General features: G+C 36.6%; 1 protein-coding gene across 1 annotated transcript in view; it reads right to left on the bottom strand.

Annotated features, from left to right (window-relative positions):
* BEND2 (BEN domain containing 2) overlaps positions 1-19298 on the bottom strand; it is a 47987-nt gene that overhangs the window by 7740 nt on the left and 20949 nt on the right. Inside the window, exons 9-10 of the mRNA XM_007500833.3 lie at positions 12185-12407; positions 9526-9729 (exon numbers count right to left, since the gene is read on the bottom strand). Of these exons, the coding sequence (XP_007500895.1) occupies positions 9526-9729; positions 12185-12407 (427 nt within the window). The remainder of the gene's footprint in view (positions 1-9525; positions 9730-12184; positions 12408-19298) is intronic.

Genomic DNA, 19298 nt, shown 5'->3' with positions numbered 1-19298 from the left:
TGTCATCAAATCAATGCTGAAACCATTGACTGTAGGCCTCGGGTTGGAGTCAATTGAGCTGAAGAGGTTTTGAATGCCAATAGTCTACTCTCATTTGGCAAAGCAACCAGCATTGATTTCATTCCAGCAGAGTTACAAAATAAGAGGTCCAGGGCTCATACTAAAGCTGATTGAAGTCTTCCAGAAATATGGCAAGAGGAGGTTATCTCCCAGGGGAGATCAAGGATGACTCTACTGTCTATCTTTATAAAAGGAAATAGGTTATGCTATGACTATCATGGTGGGGAAAGAAGAGGTCTTTCTCCTAGTCATTGCTGGCAACATTCTTGCTAGAGTCTATTCTTAATAAGGCTGATCCTTCACTTCAAAAATGGTCACTTGAGAGCCACTGTGGCTTCAGAAAGGAGTTGATAATGATGTTTGCTGCCTGACCGCTCCAGGAAAAATGAAAAGAGCAAAATAGAAGTCTGTACACAACATCTATTGATCTGACCAAGACCTTTAATACTGTCAGTTGAGAGGGCTTGCAGAAGATCATGACCTGGAGAAGTTCATCAGGATGTATTCCAGTTCCATGAGAGCAGACTTGCATAGGATCTGGATAATGAATTAATGCTTTTGCATTTTCCCACCAGTGGACTGAAGCAAGATTGCATGTTTGCACCCATGCTTATTTTTTTTTAAATCCTTACCTTCCATTTTAGAATTGATACTAAGTATTGATTCCAAGGCAGAAAAGAATGCTAAGGGCTTGGCAAGTGGGGTTAAGTGCCTTGCCCAGGATCACACAGATAGGAAGTATCTAAAGACAAATTTGAAGCCAGGACCTCCAATCTCCAGACCTGGCTCTCTAGCCACTGAGCCACAGAGATGCCCATGCTCCGATGCTTTTTGGCATGATGTTTTCAGCAATGTCGTCTGATGACTTCAATGAAGATAAAAACAGCATCAAGGTCGGCTACTACACTGATGGTAAGTTATTTAACTTTTAAAGCTAAAAGTCAAGACTATAGAAAAGTAGAGGGAGAGTTGCTGCATGACTTTCTGTTTGCAGATGATTATGCACTCAATGCAGCCATGGAGACTGAGATGCAAGAATATGGATCAATTCTTTGCTACTTGTGCTAATTTTGGCCTGACAATTAACACCAAGAAAACAGGGGTTCTTTTGCAGTCACTATCCACATGTGGAACTATCAGTTACAGCAAATAAAATTTTGGATATCGTGAACAAGTACACTTACCATGGCAATATACTTTCCAGGAATGTACACATGGATGATGAAGTTGATGTACAAACTGCCAGACCTAGCTTAGTCTTTGGGAGGCTCCAAAGGAAGTGAAAGAGAAAAGGTATTATTCTGCCTAATAAAGTGAGGGTCTATGGAATCAATGTGCAGACTATATTGCTATACATCTGTGAAATCCAGTCTACCAGCATCATGCCAGAATATTGTAAAAAAAAAATAAATTCCTTTTGAGAAGAATTTTAGGTAAAGAAAGATGCTACTTCCCTGAATCCAGAAACTGAACTGTTGGAGAAGACACCATGAAGAAGCCTCCAGACCACAAGCTGCACAAGAATGAAATTTGGGTGCGGTTGATTGAACATTTATTTGTATCTATACTTTCATGCCAAAGGGGACTGCCCCCTAACTGGCTTTCTGTCAATACGTCCAGCAATTATTGGTTTTGTTCTTTTCCCCCCCTCTTATCCTCAAATTATTGTCATAAATTGTTTTTATGATCCTTTGGGGAAATCCTTCTTCCCAAATGATCACACGGAGAAATGTAAAAATGGAGACTTGAACTCTGGACTCCAAACCCCAGAAGTCCTTGCTCTGGCTCCCAGAATGCCTTGTAATCTCACCTGGGCTGAGAGTGAGATGGGGTATTTAACCTGGCAGTAAAAGCGACTGGGTTCCTTTTTTCCTGTTTCCGCTTACAAGCAGAGGGCTCTTTCATGATATAGGTGAGGTTAAAATGGGCCTCTCGGCGCACCTAGCATGTGCTTCTCTTACTTGTATATTTTCAACCTTTAATAAAACTCTAAAAATATAATACTCCTTTCAGAGAGAAACTAATTTCCACTTGCCTCGGTTTCCCCTAAATTTTAATTATGACAGTCAATTTTAACTGTTACAATATTGAATTTCTTCCATTTTCAATTGTCTTAGAAAGATTCTGAAGATCACCTGGCAAGATAAGATATTGTACAGAAAAGTCCCTTCTTAAACTCCCAAGCATTCAAACCCTACAGCAAAGATCACAATTCAAGTAGCCTGGCCACATTCTTTGAAGGCCAAAAGTACATTTGCCTAAAAGACTATTTTACCGAGAACTCACATATAGCAAGTGCTCACAAGGATATCAGAATGCTACAAGGGCACGCTCAAGGTCCCTCTGAATAACTTTGGTATTGATTGGGAGACATGGGAGACACTAGAACAGGACCATCCAGCATGGCATGCTCACATCAAAGAAGGTGCTGTGCTCTATGAGAAAAGCAGAACTGCAGTAGCTCAAAAGAAACATTGAATGGGCAAATTTAGCAACATCTCCATCCCAAACGTCTATATGGGCTACTTATGCCTGACCTGTGGTAAAGTCTTCCAAGCTCATGAGTAAGTCATATCTGGTCTGATCAACCAGTCAGACACACTCTATACTACCCTGACACAGTGATGTCATTTTGGACCTCTTCGCGTTTGAAGGACAACAATCAATCAACCAACTGATATAACGGTTTTCCTCTGAAGTATTTGCATTGAAAAAGGAGGATCATTATTAACCTTAAGAAAGCTTTGATTGGTAGAATGGCAAGGCTCTGACCAGGCCTTTAGGTCCTCTTACACCAGAAAATTCACCCTCCTATGCCTAGGGCCCTGTAGTTAACAACTTGGCACTGTATTTCTGAGAAGTTGCAGATGCCTGCCCTGAAGTAACAGAATTTAGCCTTTAATGATTTAAACCACATGGACTATAACAATTATTATTTTCATAAGTCCTTTCATTTAAAAGGGCAGTAATATTGATATCATCATTTCTAAATTACAATGTCTGTTACCAATTATCTTCAAGAGTCTTTCTATATAAGCAGAGAAATAGAAGTCTTTTGCTGGTTTAAATGTTTGTTGAATTAAATCTTATAATATATAACAACCAAACATCTGGAATTTTGCTGTTTTAGGACTTGTAAGAACATGGAAGTAACTTGGTATTCATTACTTAGATACTACCTTGAATCTGCTTTATGTACTGGGTTCAATGAATTACATATGATTCTAACTTCTTAATAAAATATTTTAGACCAAACTTGAAAGACAGGAGAAGGTATTTGTTGCCTATAAAGCTGCTGATTCTTACAATTCTTTCTTGATAACCTTTATATATAAAGAATTCTTAAACAGCAGGCCAGTCTTTCATCCTGTGTATGCAACAGATTCAAAAAGCATATAAGTGTAAGACAATTGCCAGGTGCGATGGATATACATACAAAAATTAAAGCCATTCATCTCCAAGAACTTACAACCAAAATTTCTGTAGGAACTAGACATTTCCATGCATGACTGTTTCTTCCCAGTAGAGTTTTCTGAATCAGAGAATCTTAAAGAATCACTGGATTAGAAAGGGATTTTAGAGGTCTTCAAATCTGACTTTAAATTAAATTTTTGTTTAAATATTTCTTAGAACTCAGAAATTACTACTTTTATAGCTAACATGCCTCCTTGATGGGTAACTGTAATCATTACAATATTCTTCCTTATGCTGAAATAAAATCTCTGTCGCTGTAATTTCCTCTTATTGGCCCTAGTTTTACTTTTTAGATCTACAAGGATAAGATCTTCCACAAAACAGTCCTTCAGTATTTAGAAACAGTTATTAGATCCCACCTGTGTAAAAATGGAGACTTGAACCTAGGACTCTATTTCCCAGGAGTCCTTGTTAGCTCCCAGAATGCCCTCTAATCTCACTGAGATTTCCACCTGGGCGAGGTCAAAATTTTCTATTTAACCTAGCTGTAAAGGCTACTGGGTCTCTTTCCTACTTCCATTTCCCAGCAGACGCATCTCTTTCATGATGTAGGTGAGGTTGTCTAGGCCTCTCTGGGCCTAGACATGTGCTTTCTTATTCTGTATTTTCTTTAATCCTTAACCTTTAATAAACCTCACAAAAACATAAAACTCCTTGCAGAGAGAAACTAATTTCTACCTGCTTCAGTTTTCCCCAAAATTTTAACTCTCACCGTTTGGCAACCTAATGGGACAAAAGACTCTTAATTTTTTTTTTAAGAAGGATATCATAGATAATGATTTCTAAGCCGCGTTTCTCCAAGCCTTTTGATTCATCTCAGCCCTGCTCCGGCTCCCGGCCCTGCTTTCCTGCATTCCTATCCCGGCCCTGCCCACCCCAGTGGTCTCTCCCTCATCTGGCCCAGGCAATCCCAGTCCAGCAAAAATTGGCCTCCACTCCAGACGGTTTTGCTGTTTGACCCAGATTGCAGCTCACCTGCCCACCCCAGCTGCCCGCTCCTGCTCCAGCTGCTGCTCCTGGTCTTTCTCTCACTCACCTGGTCCCTGTTTAACCCAGATTGTGATCACCTGGTGACCTGCCTACCCAACAAACTCTAGCCTTGGAGCAGATCGCTCATCACTCAGGACTCATTTCTACTAGCTGGTAAAAAACAGAGGTATTGGCAGAGGATCTTAGGAGGGGAGAAAGTAGAGGGAAAGAAGAAAGTGATTCTTTCAAAACAGGAACTTAAAAGCATGGCTATGTTACAAGGATATCTTTTAATTGCATTGATCCCTTTATTGACTTCACCTGTGTGTCAGGGAAAAAATTCAGCTCTGTACAACCTTTTAGCTAACTTTGGGGAGGCACCTGAGTGTCTCAGTGGACCTAGAGCCAGGCCTAGAGACTGGAGGTCCTGGGTTGGAATATGGCCTGAGTCACTTCATTGCGGTGGGGCCCTGAGCAGATCACTTGGACCCCATTGCTTAGCCCTTAGCACTTTGCCTTCCGACAATAGGCATCTAAATGGATAAAAACCCAAGGAACTTTAAAGATACTAGAGGTTATATTTTTACGGCATTTCAGACTCCAATGGGTTATAAAAATCTCTGTATTCTACTATTGTGCTAAAAGGAATAATAAAGTGGAGGAGTTCCATGGAGACTGGAACAACCTCCAGAAAGTGATGCAGAGCGAGAGGTGAAGAACCAGGAGAACATTGTACACAGAGACTAATACACTGTGGTATAATCGAACGTAATGGACTTCTCCATTAGTGGTGGTGTAATGTCCCTGAACAATTTGCAGGGATCTAGGAGAAAAAAAAAACACCATTCATAAGCAGAGGATAAACTGTGGGAGTAGGAACACCGAGGAAAAGCAACTGCCTGAATACAGCAGTTGAGGGGACATGACAGAGGAGAGACTCTAAATGAACACTCTAATGCAAATATTATCAACATATCAATGGGTTCAAATCAAGAAAACATGTAATGCCCAGTGGATTTACGCGTCGGCTACGGGGGGTGGGGGGGAGGAAAAGAAAATGATCTATGTCTTTAATGAATAATGCTTGGAAATGATCAAATAAAATATTTTTAAAAATCTCTATATTCTATTGCATTTTACTGTTTGCTTTGTTTAAGATTTAACTTTGTGATTTTAAGTTCATATGTTACTGCATTCAATATTATTCTGTTACACTGAATCATTTTAATGTACTGAGTTTTAACTACTGTTAAATTCTGTTGCTTTTCCCCTATAACCATATTGAACAAATATCATTGTAATTAAACCCATATATGAAAAAACAGCTTTTCTATTTTTGACTTTGTAAATTGTCACATAGAGGATAGATGGACTTCATCAGAACTGGTTACAATTGTATAACAACCTTTGGAAAATTTAATGTGCTCATTAAATTTTAATTAAATTTAATTAAATTAAAATTTATGTATCTCAATTGATTTTAAGGGTTTTTTTTTTTAAACATGATTTTTAGAAAAAAAAATTTTTAACAATCTCTGATTATTTTGCCTGCCCCTACCACGAGGTAAGGCCCATTCTAGTAGCTGAAGTGAAATACATTTTATAATCCCCAACCTTCCCGTATTTCTAAATATGTGAATGGAAGTTGGGCAGTTAATCTCAGGGCATTTGTACCCCTAAAAAGCCTCCAAAAAAGGAGCACCACTCATTTATAACTCTTTAGCTCACTACTTTACTTCCACCAGAATATCTAGATTTCTTGATGATGTTCTAAACAGAAAATGAGTCTTACTTTGTTTAAAAATATGTTTATTACCAAGGTTGAAAGATTGCTACGTTTGTAAAAACTTGTGAAAAATATCCATCAATTCATAGGTTTTTTAAAATGCCATACAGCAACTCGTGTAAAAATTATTGTGTGTTTGTTTGCTATTGTAATTAATTGGGCTATTGAGAATTTTGGGGAAATTGATAACTACATATTTATACTATTGTTCTTTAACAATGAAAAATGCTACCTTGCTTAATTCATTTGCTTCCACTCACAGTGGATCATGGCCAGATATGAAGAGGAAATGGATCTCATTTTTGGTGAGAAAGTCTTGTATTCTACATTTTCTTAAGTGACACAGTGTGTCAATGATTATAAGCTACATTTTTATTATTATATTTTTCTTGCATGTGCAATATACTATTTCAGGTTTATTTTTTTCTCTCCTTTTTATATTTGAAGCACATGTCACCAGTATTAAGATTTTCTTTCATTTTAATTGGGCCCTGATTCAAGTACCTGTTATAAATTTATTTTTCTTTTGCTTAGAATTTTTACACATAAGACTTGGATAGTCTATATTTTATCTAGTATTTTCTTTTTTATTTGGATTTTTCTGATATCTTTTAAATTTCTCTTACCAATTGGTTCCTATACCTCATAACTCAGCTATGCATCCCTAAGTGATCCTGTGTTTTTCAATCACCGACAACACGCGGAAATGTAAAAAATATCATTATTTAAATTGCAAAGTTTAAATTCCCTTTAAAGAAGAATTTTAGGTAAAGAAAGATGCTACTTCCCTGAATTCAGAAACTGAACTGTTGGAGAAGACACCATGAAGAAGCCTCCAGACCACAAGCTGCACAAGAATGAACTTTGGGTGTGGTTGATTGAACATTTATTTGTATCTATACTTTCATGCCAAAGGGGACTTCCCCCTAATTGGCTTTTTGTCAATGCGTCCAGCAATTATTGGTTTTTTTTTCCCCTCGCTTATCCTCAAATTATTGTAATCTTTAAGTTGATTATGTTTTCATGATCCTTTGGGGAAAAAAAATTTATTTTTTTTTTCCAAATGATCACACGGGGATTATAAAAATGGAGACTTGAACCTGGGACTCCATTTCCGAGGAGTCCTTTTTAACTCCCAGAATGCCCTCTAATCTCACTGAGATTTCCACCTGGGCGAGGTCAAAATTTTCTATTTAACCTGGCTGTAAAGGCTACTGGGTCTCTTTTCTACTTCCGTTTCCCAGCAGACACGTCTCTTTCATGATGTAGGTGAGGTTGTCTGGGCCTCTCTGGGCCTAGACATGTGCTTTCTTATTCTGTATTTTTTTTAATAAAGTTCATAAAAACATAATACTCCTTGCAGAGAGAAACTAATTTCTACCTGCCTCAGTTTCCCCCCAAATTTTAACTCTCACACCTGCTTTCTCTTTTCCAAACTAAAAATACACATTCACTTTTGTTTCATCTATTTTTTCATATGGTTTACAGATAATCATAATCCTTGGTTGCCCTCCTTTGTATGCTCATTAATTTTCCAATGTCCTCCCTAAAGTGTGGCACTTTGAATTGAATATGATACTCTAGATCAGTGTTGGTGAAGCTTTTAGAGATCGCATCCCCAAACTGCACTGGGGGGAGGAAGTTCTTGTATTGGGCTGTTGAACAGAGGAGTGGGGCATGAAAAAAATGTCCTCAGTTGTGACAAAGAGGGGAAACAGGACAGTCCCCTTGGGCACACCAAGACACACATGCCGTGGATTGGCCAACATGGCTCTAGATGCTCTGCTACCACTTCTCTTGACCAGAACTATATTTTAGTCCTTATGTTAAGTTTAAAAAGGCAAACAATAGAAATTCCATAATTTTCCACAAGTATTTACTTTTTATATTATCTGCTACTGTAAATATTATAATCATACTTAGTCAAAGAAATGAAACTAAATGGGAAAAATATTTATTATATATGCCAAATATAAAACAGAACTGCAAAATTGAGCCTGAAATTTTTTCCTAAAGAAACCATTTTCAGTTTTCCACTTATATAAGTGATCATTTTTCTTTGAAACAAATTAAATGGAAAAAGCAGGGCTTTATACATTGCTTTACTTCTTAACTTTTACAGAATGTATACATTCTATATTTTAGGGGACAACAATCTATAGGGTGGTACTATATAAACAGTCTAATAAACTGAACAAGTTTAATGGATGAAATTTTTTTCTGTGTTTGAAATAGTCCCTTAATCAAAGTAGGAGTAACAAAAGCCTCATTTGGAACTCCATGATATATCCTTAAAAGGAGGTGAGGGTGAGGTAGAATCAAGATGGTAGAGTGAGAGGAAGAATCTTTGCCTGCTCACCTAACACACTTCCTCCCTAACAAATAAGTACCAGATCAGGAAAACCCCCCATCCCATCTCCCAAAAAGCATAAAAAGTCATTTTTGTAGCCCAGGGCAGATTAAGGAGACAGAAGCAAAGTTTGCTGACACTGGACCAGGATGATCAAGAAAACCCATAGCAGGAGACATTCTAGCACCCCTGGAAGGAAGGTCTAGCTAGAACACGAGGACAGGAAGCAGTAGGGCAGAAAGAAATCCCAGGAAATCCCTAAACTAGCATTCAGCTCAGACTCACTTTCAGCTTAATAGACCCAGGGCATCAAGGAGTGATTATGAGTAAAAAAGGTCCTTGGCTAAATAATAAGCAAAGAACAAATTCCAGAAATCTAACTGTGTGACTTTGAAGCCAACAGTAAAGAAGCCATTCAATTCTACCCTTAAGGCCAGCACATAAGCCTGCAGTAGAATAACAAGTGCAAGAATGTCCTAGACCAAAGAGGATTCAAAAGTTTAGTCACTGAATTTGCAGAACTTCTTAGTGGGCTAACAGTGATCCAATCCAGCAGCCATCTACTGAAATTCAGACATACACAAGCCAACAACCCAAACCCTAAACCAGAATCATGGAATTTCAGAACTCAGACAAAAAGGACTGTGAACAGAGCTTTCTCTGGATCACTGAAAATTTGCAGGGACCCAGACTGAGTTGTGGAAAAAGCACAAGGACACAGAAGAACAGAAGCTCTTGCTCCCTGAGAAGTGTGCAAAACCTAGCACTAATATGAAGTCCAAAATCCAGAAGGCCCCTAGAAGACTGAGCAAACAAAAAAAAGAATCTAATCACAAAGAGCTACTATGAAGATAAGTACAAGACATGAACACGGACAAAGACCTACCTCTGAGAGCATTAATCCTATTACAATCAAGTGGAGACATGCCATGTTCCAAGCTGCCATATACATTGCTTTTCACCAGTACTTCCTCTGTAAACAGGTGGCGAATAAGATATCGAGCTGACAATTCTGGACGGGACTTTCCCTTTGCCACAAAGATCACTGAAAATGGAAGCTGTACATTTCTCCATGGGTAACCAAGAAGTTCTAGAAAAAAAAAAAAGAAAAAAGGAAGATATTTCCATGGTCCATTTTGAACAATCATAACAGGTTTCCAGGACCCAAGACAGTTAAATAATTCTGTTGTTCTGGGCTGAGTTTAACTCAGGATAGTACCATGGTAATTTATGTTTAATTTTGAAATAAAATGAGATGCTTACAGGTCATTCAAAAGGTAACAAAAGGAGATTTATTTAGCTAGATCTGGAGAAGAATATTCAACAAGGATAGGCATTGAGAACTCCTTTAGTTGATTTAAGTGAGTGAAGCTCTCCTTACAATCTATAAGTCAAGCACTGAGAGTCCCTCTGGCTCCTTCTGGTTACACTGTACTCAGGTGACAAGGAAGTGATATCAACCGCCCGAGTCCTTAGTCCCCTGAGCCAATAAAGTCTCTAAGAATGTTATACCTTTTAAGGAAAAATTGGTCTAACCTGCAAGGCAAGGAGGAGTTAGGATACTGTTCCTACACACCTGTGAACCAGAGAAAATAGGAAAATTATGTAAAATATCTGGCATGGGATAAGAACCAGTATATATATTTCTATTTTATTTTTCAACTTAATATAAAAAGGTAGGTTTTCTATGTGAGCAAATGAAATTAAATATCTTATAACTCTAGTAATTTAAAAGGTAGAGCTGTTTTCTTACATCGAAGAGGTTCTTTTTTTCTGAAAATAAACACTATTTCCATTTATATAATTGTAATTACAATTAAATTAGACTAAAATTCTGTACTAAAGCAAATATAAAAGATGTTTTCTACTCAATATTAGGCTTGAGCCATTTTTAAAAAGTCAGAGTAAAAAGCTAAGCCACTGTAGCAATTTAAAAAATATTAATTTTAGGAGACTTCTTTCATTTTTCAGGTTTATAGTCTAAAAATGTATCATCTCATTCTTTCATTATCTTCTATCACCAATCCACAGCAACATAGTAAGCTCAATATGTCCATATTTCATATATGATAAAAAGTTATAAAACTACATTGAACAAAATTGTACTGCCTAGTTTCTTTTTGTAAAGGAATTACCTTTGAGAAACAGAAACTGATTTTATAGGCTATAAGCAAATCTCATGTCTTGAATGGTACAAACTAGACAATATTTCCACTGGAGTTAAAAGTCTAGGAATCACTGCTCAAATCATCACAAATAATCATGACTCCTTGGTATGAATTACCACTCTGGTGCTAAAAGAAAGAGAATCCTGGGGAGGCATAGGGCATAGGACAAATAATTAACTTTATCTCAACTTCCCCAACCACAGATACCATGTGATGGGAAATATTGATATCTATAGCATATCCTTTCGTGATGGACAAATAGCAGGAAAAGCGGCACAACAGTGGCAAGGAGAAAATTGTGCTATTAATAATTTGTTCCAGTTAGGTTTTTCGGGGGTACAAGTACTAGAATAAGGAGAAAAGCCAACATTATTCCACTATTAAAAGCAGATTAAAATTATACTGATCCACTGATTACCTATTATATATTTATTTGGACTTTTGAAAGGAGAAAAGTCTAGTGTACTAAGTTCCTGTTACTTTTAGTATATAGTTGCATCCACATTTGTCACTAATATTTAAAAAACACTTTCAGTAACCTTGTGATGTACAAAAATAAAAGCATTTTTTTCTTCTAACTTACAGAAAGGTAAATTGATGCTGAGGTTACGTGACTTTATTTAATGTATAAATGGAGATTTTTGAACCTTTGACTTCATTCCCCAGAAGTCCTTAGTGTTTCCCCAAATTCCCTATAATCTCTTCTGCATCTCCACGTTGGTGAGATCACGTTATTGGTATTTAACTGGCTGTAACTCCATCCATGGGATCTTTTTTTTTTTTTCACACGGCCAGGCTGAGTTCAGGTACTTCCTTTTACTTTATTATTAATTTTATTATTATTATTAATAAAACTTATTATTATGAATAAAACTTTTAAAAAAGCCAGTGGGAGGAGTTACAGCCAGTTAAATACCAATAACGTGATCTCTCCAACATGGAGATGCAGGAGAGATTATAGGGAATTTGGGGAAACACTAAGGACTTCTGGGGAATGAAGTCAAAGGTTCAAAAATCTCCATTTATACAGGGGAGTGAGGACTTTTATAACTAGCTAGGTTACTACCCAACATTTACACACCCATGGTAACAGATAACTATTTACATGGAAACAAGGAATGATTAACAGAGAACCTTAAGAAGAACATTGCATCTTATCATGACAGTGATTTATTGGATACATCTTGCATGGGGACTGGAGAATGTAGAATAGGGAACTTTACACCTCATATGGGATTGGAGGATCAGAGGGATGATGTCCTCTATTGGAGTTTCCAGGGATATGGGGAAGGTGGACGTGACTAGGGATTTTCTAGCTGAGAGTCTTTGGACCTTTTACCCAGGGGTCCCCTTAAAGAATAAAATATTAAAACTCACGCATAGGTTCTGAAGTTGGCAATTTCCTAGATGGTGACTGAAACACTTCAGATAATGAATTACTGTCCCATGTTGAACTTTGTATTTCATTTGTTCCTAAGGCAGTCATTTTTGGAGATACCAGAGAACTGACTTCTTCATCTTTATCATCACTATAATTCAAGTCTACATAAAGAGATGAATCTGGGGTGACTGGAAGTGTATCTTTGATTTCAGTTTCCTCCTAAAATATAAAACTGTGATTAAAGAAAGCTTCACAACAAACATGCCAATAATAGTCCATCCACCAACCTCAAAACTAAAATAATGGCTTGGTATACTATTCTAGAGATTCAGGAATGAAGGGATTTGGGGGAATAGGGTAGAATTTTTGCAAGATATAAATGGATAGTAAGAGTAACAAGAGGCAAAGAATAGGATGGATAAAGGAAATGTTCATAGACAAAGAATAACTGACACTTCTTTTTTATTATTATTTTTAGAAATTTTATTTGTTGGGGGCAGCTGGGTAGCTCAGTGAATTGAGAACCAGGCCTAGAGACGGGAGGTCCTAGGTTCAAATCTGGCCTCAGCCACTTCCTAGCTGTGTGACCCTGGGCAAGTCACTTGACCCCCATTGCCTAGCCCTTACCACTCTTCTGCCTTGGAGTCAATACACAGTATTGACTCCAAGATGGAAGGTAAGGGTTTAAAAAAAAAAGTAATTTTATTTGTTGTTAGTTCCATCTTAGATAACTCCATCCTTCCCTCACATCCCTGCACTATAGAAGGCATTGCCAAAAGAAATGTATGTATAAACTGCCTTTCAAATTTTCTATATAGTAATTCTTTTTCTAGAGTTGGACATTCACAAGTTTCTTCAAAACTTAATTCTGTAGATGTATATAATGTTCTCTTGGTTCTACTCATTTCACTTTTCCTAATATGATATAGGTCTTTCTGTATTTTCTTGAAATTAATCTGTTCATCATTTCTTATAGAGTAGTAGTATTCCATCACAATCATATACAACAATTTGATCAGCCATTCCCCAACTGATGGGCATCACCTCAATTTCCAGTTATTTGCCATCACAAAGAGAGATACTATAAATACTTTAAAAGAAAAAGTTCTTTTCCTTTCCCCCCTCATGTCCTTGGAAGACCCAGTTGTGATATTGCTGGGTCTATATATAGTTTGGGTCTAAAGGTATATATAGTTTTATAAATCTCTTCACATAATTCCAAATTGATTTCTAAAATAGCTGGATCAGTTCACAGTTTCACCAACAGTGCATTAGTGTCCCTGTTTTCCCACAGATATTTGACACTTCTACAAAATGTCATATCACTCAACTGACAAACATTTATGAAGCACTTACTTGGTGTTAAACAGTGAGCTCAGGGAAAGGAACAAAAAGAAAAAAAGAAACAGTGCCCATTCTCAAGTTTTCATTGTAATGAGAGAGACAACACATAAATGAATGAGTACAAACAGATAAATATAGTGTAGATAGAAGGTAAACTTAAAGAGGAAGTCTCAGGTAAGGCTGTCTGGAGATAGAAGGGGGCAAATTGTTTAACATGAAGCAGTACCAAGAGTCAGTACAGTGGAAGAGAAGATGGAGGTATGTGGCAGGCAATGCTTGAAATTTATTCTCATTAGGATTACCTCAAAATGAGAATAACATTCATACTCGGGCAGTTATATCAATCTACCTTACCTATAGGGAAGTAGGAAGGAAGGAGGAATAAGCCAGGGGGAGAGAGGGAGAGTGAACAAAAAGGAGGAAGAACTGGGGGGGAAGTGGTGGTTGGATGTAAATATTTGTGAACAGGGAAAAGGCTGAAAGGGGAGAGAAAGAAGGGAAAGGGGGGAAAATTAAGACAGAGGGAAATGCATAATTAGTAATAACTGTGAATGGAATAAACTCACCCATAAAAGAGAAGAAGATAGCAGAGGGGGTTAAAAACCCAAATCCCACAATATACTGTCTACAAGAAACACATCTAAAGCAAGGAGACAGACAAAAGTAAGAGGCTAGAGCAAAATCTATTATGCTTCAGTCAAAGTAAAAAAAGCTGAGGTAGCAATTATGATCTCTTACAAAGAAAAAGTAAAAATTGATCTAATTAAGAGCTAAGGAAGGAAATTACATCATGATAGAAGGCACCACAGACAAGGAAACAATGTCAATACCAAATTGCATAATACCCAAATTCCTAAAGGATAGGTTATATGAATCACAGGAGGAAATAGTAAAACTTTACTAGTGAAGGATCTCAAACTTTCCTTCTCAGAAGTAGATTGATCTAACCAAAAAATAAATAAGAAAGTTAAATAAAACTTTAGAAGGAGAAAACTGAATGACAATAGAAAGGAATATACCTTTTTCTCAATGGTATGTAGCACCTTCACAAAAACTGAACATATAATAGGGTACACAAACCTTACAACCCAAAGTAGAAAGGCAGAAATATTAAATGCATCATGTTCAGACCATAATACAATAAAAATTATATTCAATGCATTTAATGAAGGAAAGGATTTTATACAGATATTAAATGGAATGTAGGAGAAGCAGAGATGACAGGCAGGAGCAGTTGGAATGTTCGGGAGCAAAGGTTTCTGGGAGAGCAATGAACTCGGGGGGGAGTTCAGTTCTGAATCCTGGAGACAAAAAAGTTCCTGGACCCACTTCAGGACTGGCACAAACCCTATTCTTGAGGATTTTCCCTGTCATATCTGAAGTCCACGGTGACTCTTTACTGATCCCATCTCTCTGTAAATTCAAGAACTGCCTGAGAGGGTTTACTCTGAAGGGTAAGCTGAGTCAGTCCCAAAGCCTGAACCTCTTCATCCATGCCAGCTACACTTAGAAATATTGCTGCATCTTAGTTTAGCCTAGATTAGCTAGCATAGAGGAATCCATCAAACAGAGAGGGCTTCCAGGCCAGTCCCTGCTGTTAGTCAAGGGCTGAAAGGACCTTCCATTGACCTGTGTTTTTAGCTAAAACCCTGTTGACCCTCTTCCCTAACCTCACCCTTGTCCTATCCTTAAATAATCCTTAAATATTATATGAAATCAGTCAGATCAATATCAAGAAGAATCAAGAAGGTTGGTGGGTGGAGGTTTTTTATCCTGGAGAAAGAGCCTTTCTCAGACCAGGTTACATTAAATTTCTGAGTTGACTGTTACTGCTCTTTCTCAGGCAGCTTTCTATTCAGAAGAGGACATCATGGGAGAGGCTAGGTTCATCAAAACTTCCTAGCCAACCAATTATCCCCTAAGGTGTTCTCTATCCTGACACAGATTGCTGAAACAGTTTGACCACCAAAGTGCTCTGGCCTAAGACAGAGAATAGACATTTTTGCTCTCTGTCTCTGGGAAGGAATACTGTGGCAAGTTAGGTTGCCCAAAATACCTGATCACTAGTCTCTAACAACAACCAAGGGTCTCTCTCCCTTTTATTATTAGAAAGACTAAAAATTAATTTGAAACTAAATAATCTTATCCTAAAGAATGAATAAGTCAAAGAACAAATCACAGAAACAATCAATAATTTCATTAAAGAGAACAAGGAAAAAAATACCAAAATGTATGGGATACGTCAGTCGAAGCTAAACTTATGGGGAAATTTCTATCTCTAAGTAATTACATCAGTCAAATAGAGAAAGAGCTGATCAATGAGTTGGGCAAGCAACTAAAAAAACTGGAAAAAGAACAAATAAAAAATCCCCCCAAAAACACCAAATTGGAAATCCTGAAAATCAAAGGAGAAATAAAACTGAAAGTAAGAAGACCATTGAATTAATAAAAAAGACAAAGAAATGGTTTTATGAAAAAATAAATGGTTATTTTTTTATATTTGGTTAATTTGATTTTTAAAAGGAAAGAAGAAAATCAGTATAAATGAAAAAAGTGAAATCACAACCAATGAAGAAGAAATTTAAGCAATTATTGGGAGTTATTTTGTCCAAATATATGTCAATGAATCTGACAATCTAAGTGAAATAGAATATTTATAAAATATTAACTGCTCAGATTAATAAAAGAGGAAATAGAATACTCAAATAACCCCATCACAGAAAAAGAAATTGAACAAACCATCAAAGTGTGTAAAGGAAACTCCTTCCTTCCAGGGTTGAGAATTTTCTGCTCATCTGAGCAAGCCCATTAGCAACCCAGAACTAGGGGTTATGGGTTCAGGTCATAAGGACTATGAGGTTCCTGAGATGTGATAGATGAGCGCACAGGGAAAGGAAATGATGTGGAGAAAGGAGGGAAAAAATGAGACTGTAGAGGAGATCAGGTCTTTCTCTAGAGATTTTTGGTTGGGGGCTTTTCTACGATTTGGCATTGGTCACTCTGGGTGGAAGACATTCTTGTGGGTTGGTAAGATTAGGGTAGAAGGCTAGGAAATATTTTTCTATTTCCTTCCCTCTTTATTTCTTTCTTAGACAATATTTATAGTAAAATTAAATTGTTAAAAGCTACTATCATCCTTATGACTTAAGGGTTAATTATTTTATAAATGGTGACCACAACAATCTTTTTTTTTAGCTAATATTGTATTTTCAAACCAATTTCTAAATATTACAAAAGAAAATGAATTCTACTAACATTCAAGGGACAATTAACTCTAATATTACATAAATTATTTGGAAAAATAAGGAGAAGGAATTCTTTCAAACTCCTTTTATTATACAAATATGGTACTGAGACCTATGCCAGGAAGAGCTAAAACAGAAAAAGAAAACTAGACCCATCTATGTATTTAGAGAAAAGAAGTTAAATGCTAGCATTATATCACAAGGATCATACAGCATGACTAGTTTTATATCTAGGAATGAAGGGACAGGTAAAAATTAGGAAAACTATCAGTATAACTGGTCTTATCAATGACAAAACCAACAGAAACCATAATGATTACCTCAAAGATGCAGAAAAAGCCTTTGAAAAAATGCAATATCCATTCCTTATTAAAATACTAAAACAACATTTTAATAAAAGGTTCCTTTAAAGTGACAAAGGGCATCTATCTAAAACCATCAGCAAGTATTATCTGAAACAGGGATAAACTAAAATCTATCCAAATAAAATCAGGGATGAAGCAAGGGTGCCCATTATCCCCATTATTATTTAATATTATACTAGAAATCCTTGCTATGGCAATAAGAACAGAAAAGGAAATTGAAAGAATTAGAATAGGCAAAAAGGAAACTGTTTGCAGATGATTAAATGGTATATATATAAAGACTCCAAAGAATCAACCAAAAAACTAACAATGAACAATTTTAGCAAATTTACAGGAGACAACATAAACCATCAGTATTTCTATTTACCACCAACAAAGATCAACAGCAAGAGTTATAAAAGGAAATTCCATTTAAATTAACTGTTGTTATAAGGAAAGCGTATAAGTTTGCAGAGAGAAGTGGCATGAGACCAGCAGGAAGATTCTAGAACTTTGAAGGAGGGTTAGACTGGGACCAAGGCTGTTAGCTGTCTCTCTCTGGAGAATCTCTGGAAGTGGTGGCTGCAATTTTCCTTGGTGGCTAAATCCTGTCCTTTCCTGCTTGCTGTTTTTGCTTGCTGTATTTCATTGAGGCAGTTCCTGGTGAACCTGATCCACTTGCAGTGGTTGTGAGATCGGGTCTGAATCCTTTTTGGATCTAAACCCTCCCTGGCCATAGCAAACTCTCACATAGACCCTTTCCTTAAATCCAACTAAGGGGGTCAGGGGGGCTAGTTGAAGGTTTTAATTAAGATCAGGGACTGGAGATTTAGGCAGTTAGGGAGAATTAGAGTAGGACATTCACTCAGAATAAATCTCTATGAAAAGATATTTAGATCTGATGGGTTTAGACTGTCCCTGTTACATAGTGGTCTGTGTTTATTATCTCAGGAAAGACTCAGCCTGGACTAGGCCTCTCAGTCACAGATAGCCTTCCCAAAGTTTATTCTTCTGATATTGGCCCTACATTGTAACATCTAATTCTATCCCCCAAATCCTACCATCATTTCACTGTAGACAATATAAATACCTAGGAATACTTATGAAAACAAATGCAGGAACTTAAAAAACAATTACTAAAAACCTTCCACACAAATAAGTCAGACCTAAACACCTGGAAAAAATACTTATTGCTCAGGGATAGGCAGAGCCAATATAAGTCACTCCAACATAAATTAATTTACCTGTTCACTGTCATGTCAATCAAACTACCCAAAAATTATTTCCTAGAATTAGAAAAAATAATAACAAAATTCATCTAGAATAATAAAATGTCAAAAAACAAAATCAAGGGAATGAATGGAAAAAATATGAAGGAAGGAGGTCTAACTGTACCAGATCTCAAGCTATACTATAATGTGGTAATCATCAAAACAATCTGGTACTGGCTAGGAAACAGAACAGTGGATCAATGAAATAAGTTAGGAAATCAACATGCAGTATTTAATGACCACTGTAACTTAGTGGTTGATGAATCCAAAGACCTGAGCTTATGAGAAAAGAACTTGCTATTTGACAAAAACTCTTGGGAAAACTGTTAAACCATGTCAGAAACTGGGCACAAATCAATATCTCACATCACACATCAAGATAAAAGTCAAAATGGATATTTGATCTAGAAATAAAGAAGGAAACCAAAAAAAAAATTGGGGGAACAATGAAAAGTTTATCTGTCAGACTTATGGATAAGGGAAGAATTTATGACCAAATAAGACATAGAGAACATTATAAAAAAGAAATGGATAATCTTGATTACATTAAATTTAAAAGTTTCTGTACTAACAAAACCATGCAACAAAGACTAGAAGGAAAAGAACAAATTGGGGAAAATTTTTTATAGCAAGTGTCTCTGACAAAGGCCTCAGTTCTCAGATATCTGGGCCAAATTAAGAATACCTAGCATTCCCTAATTGATAAATGGCCAAAGGATATGAGTAGGCAGTTTGCAATTAAAGAAAAAAACTATCTTAAATCATGAGGAAATGTTACAAATCACTACTGATAAGAGAAATGCATATTAAAAAAACTCTGAAATACCTCATACCCATCAGATTAAGTAATGTGACCAAAAGAGAAAATGATAAATATTGGTGGGGATGGAGGAAAAACGAGACACT

This window comes from Monodelphis domestica, chromosome 8, assembly GCF_027887165.1.
Source record: "Monodelphis domestica isolate mMonDom1 chromosome 8, mMonDom1.pri, whole genome shotgun sequence".
NCBI classification, from domain to species: domain Eukaryota; kingdom Metazoa; phylum Chordata; class Mammalia; order Didelphimorphia; family Didelphidae; genus Monodelphis; species Monodelphis domestica.
The sequence above is the reverse complement of the archived record's forward strand: the minus strand, read 5'-3'. Positions and strand labels throughout refer to the sequence as shown.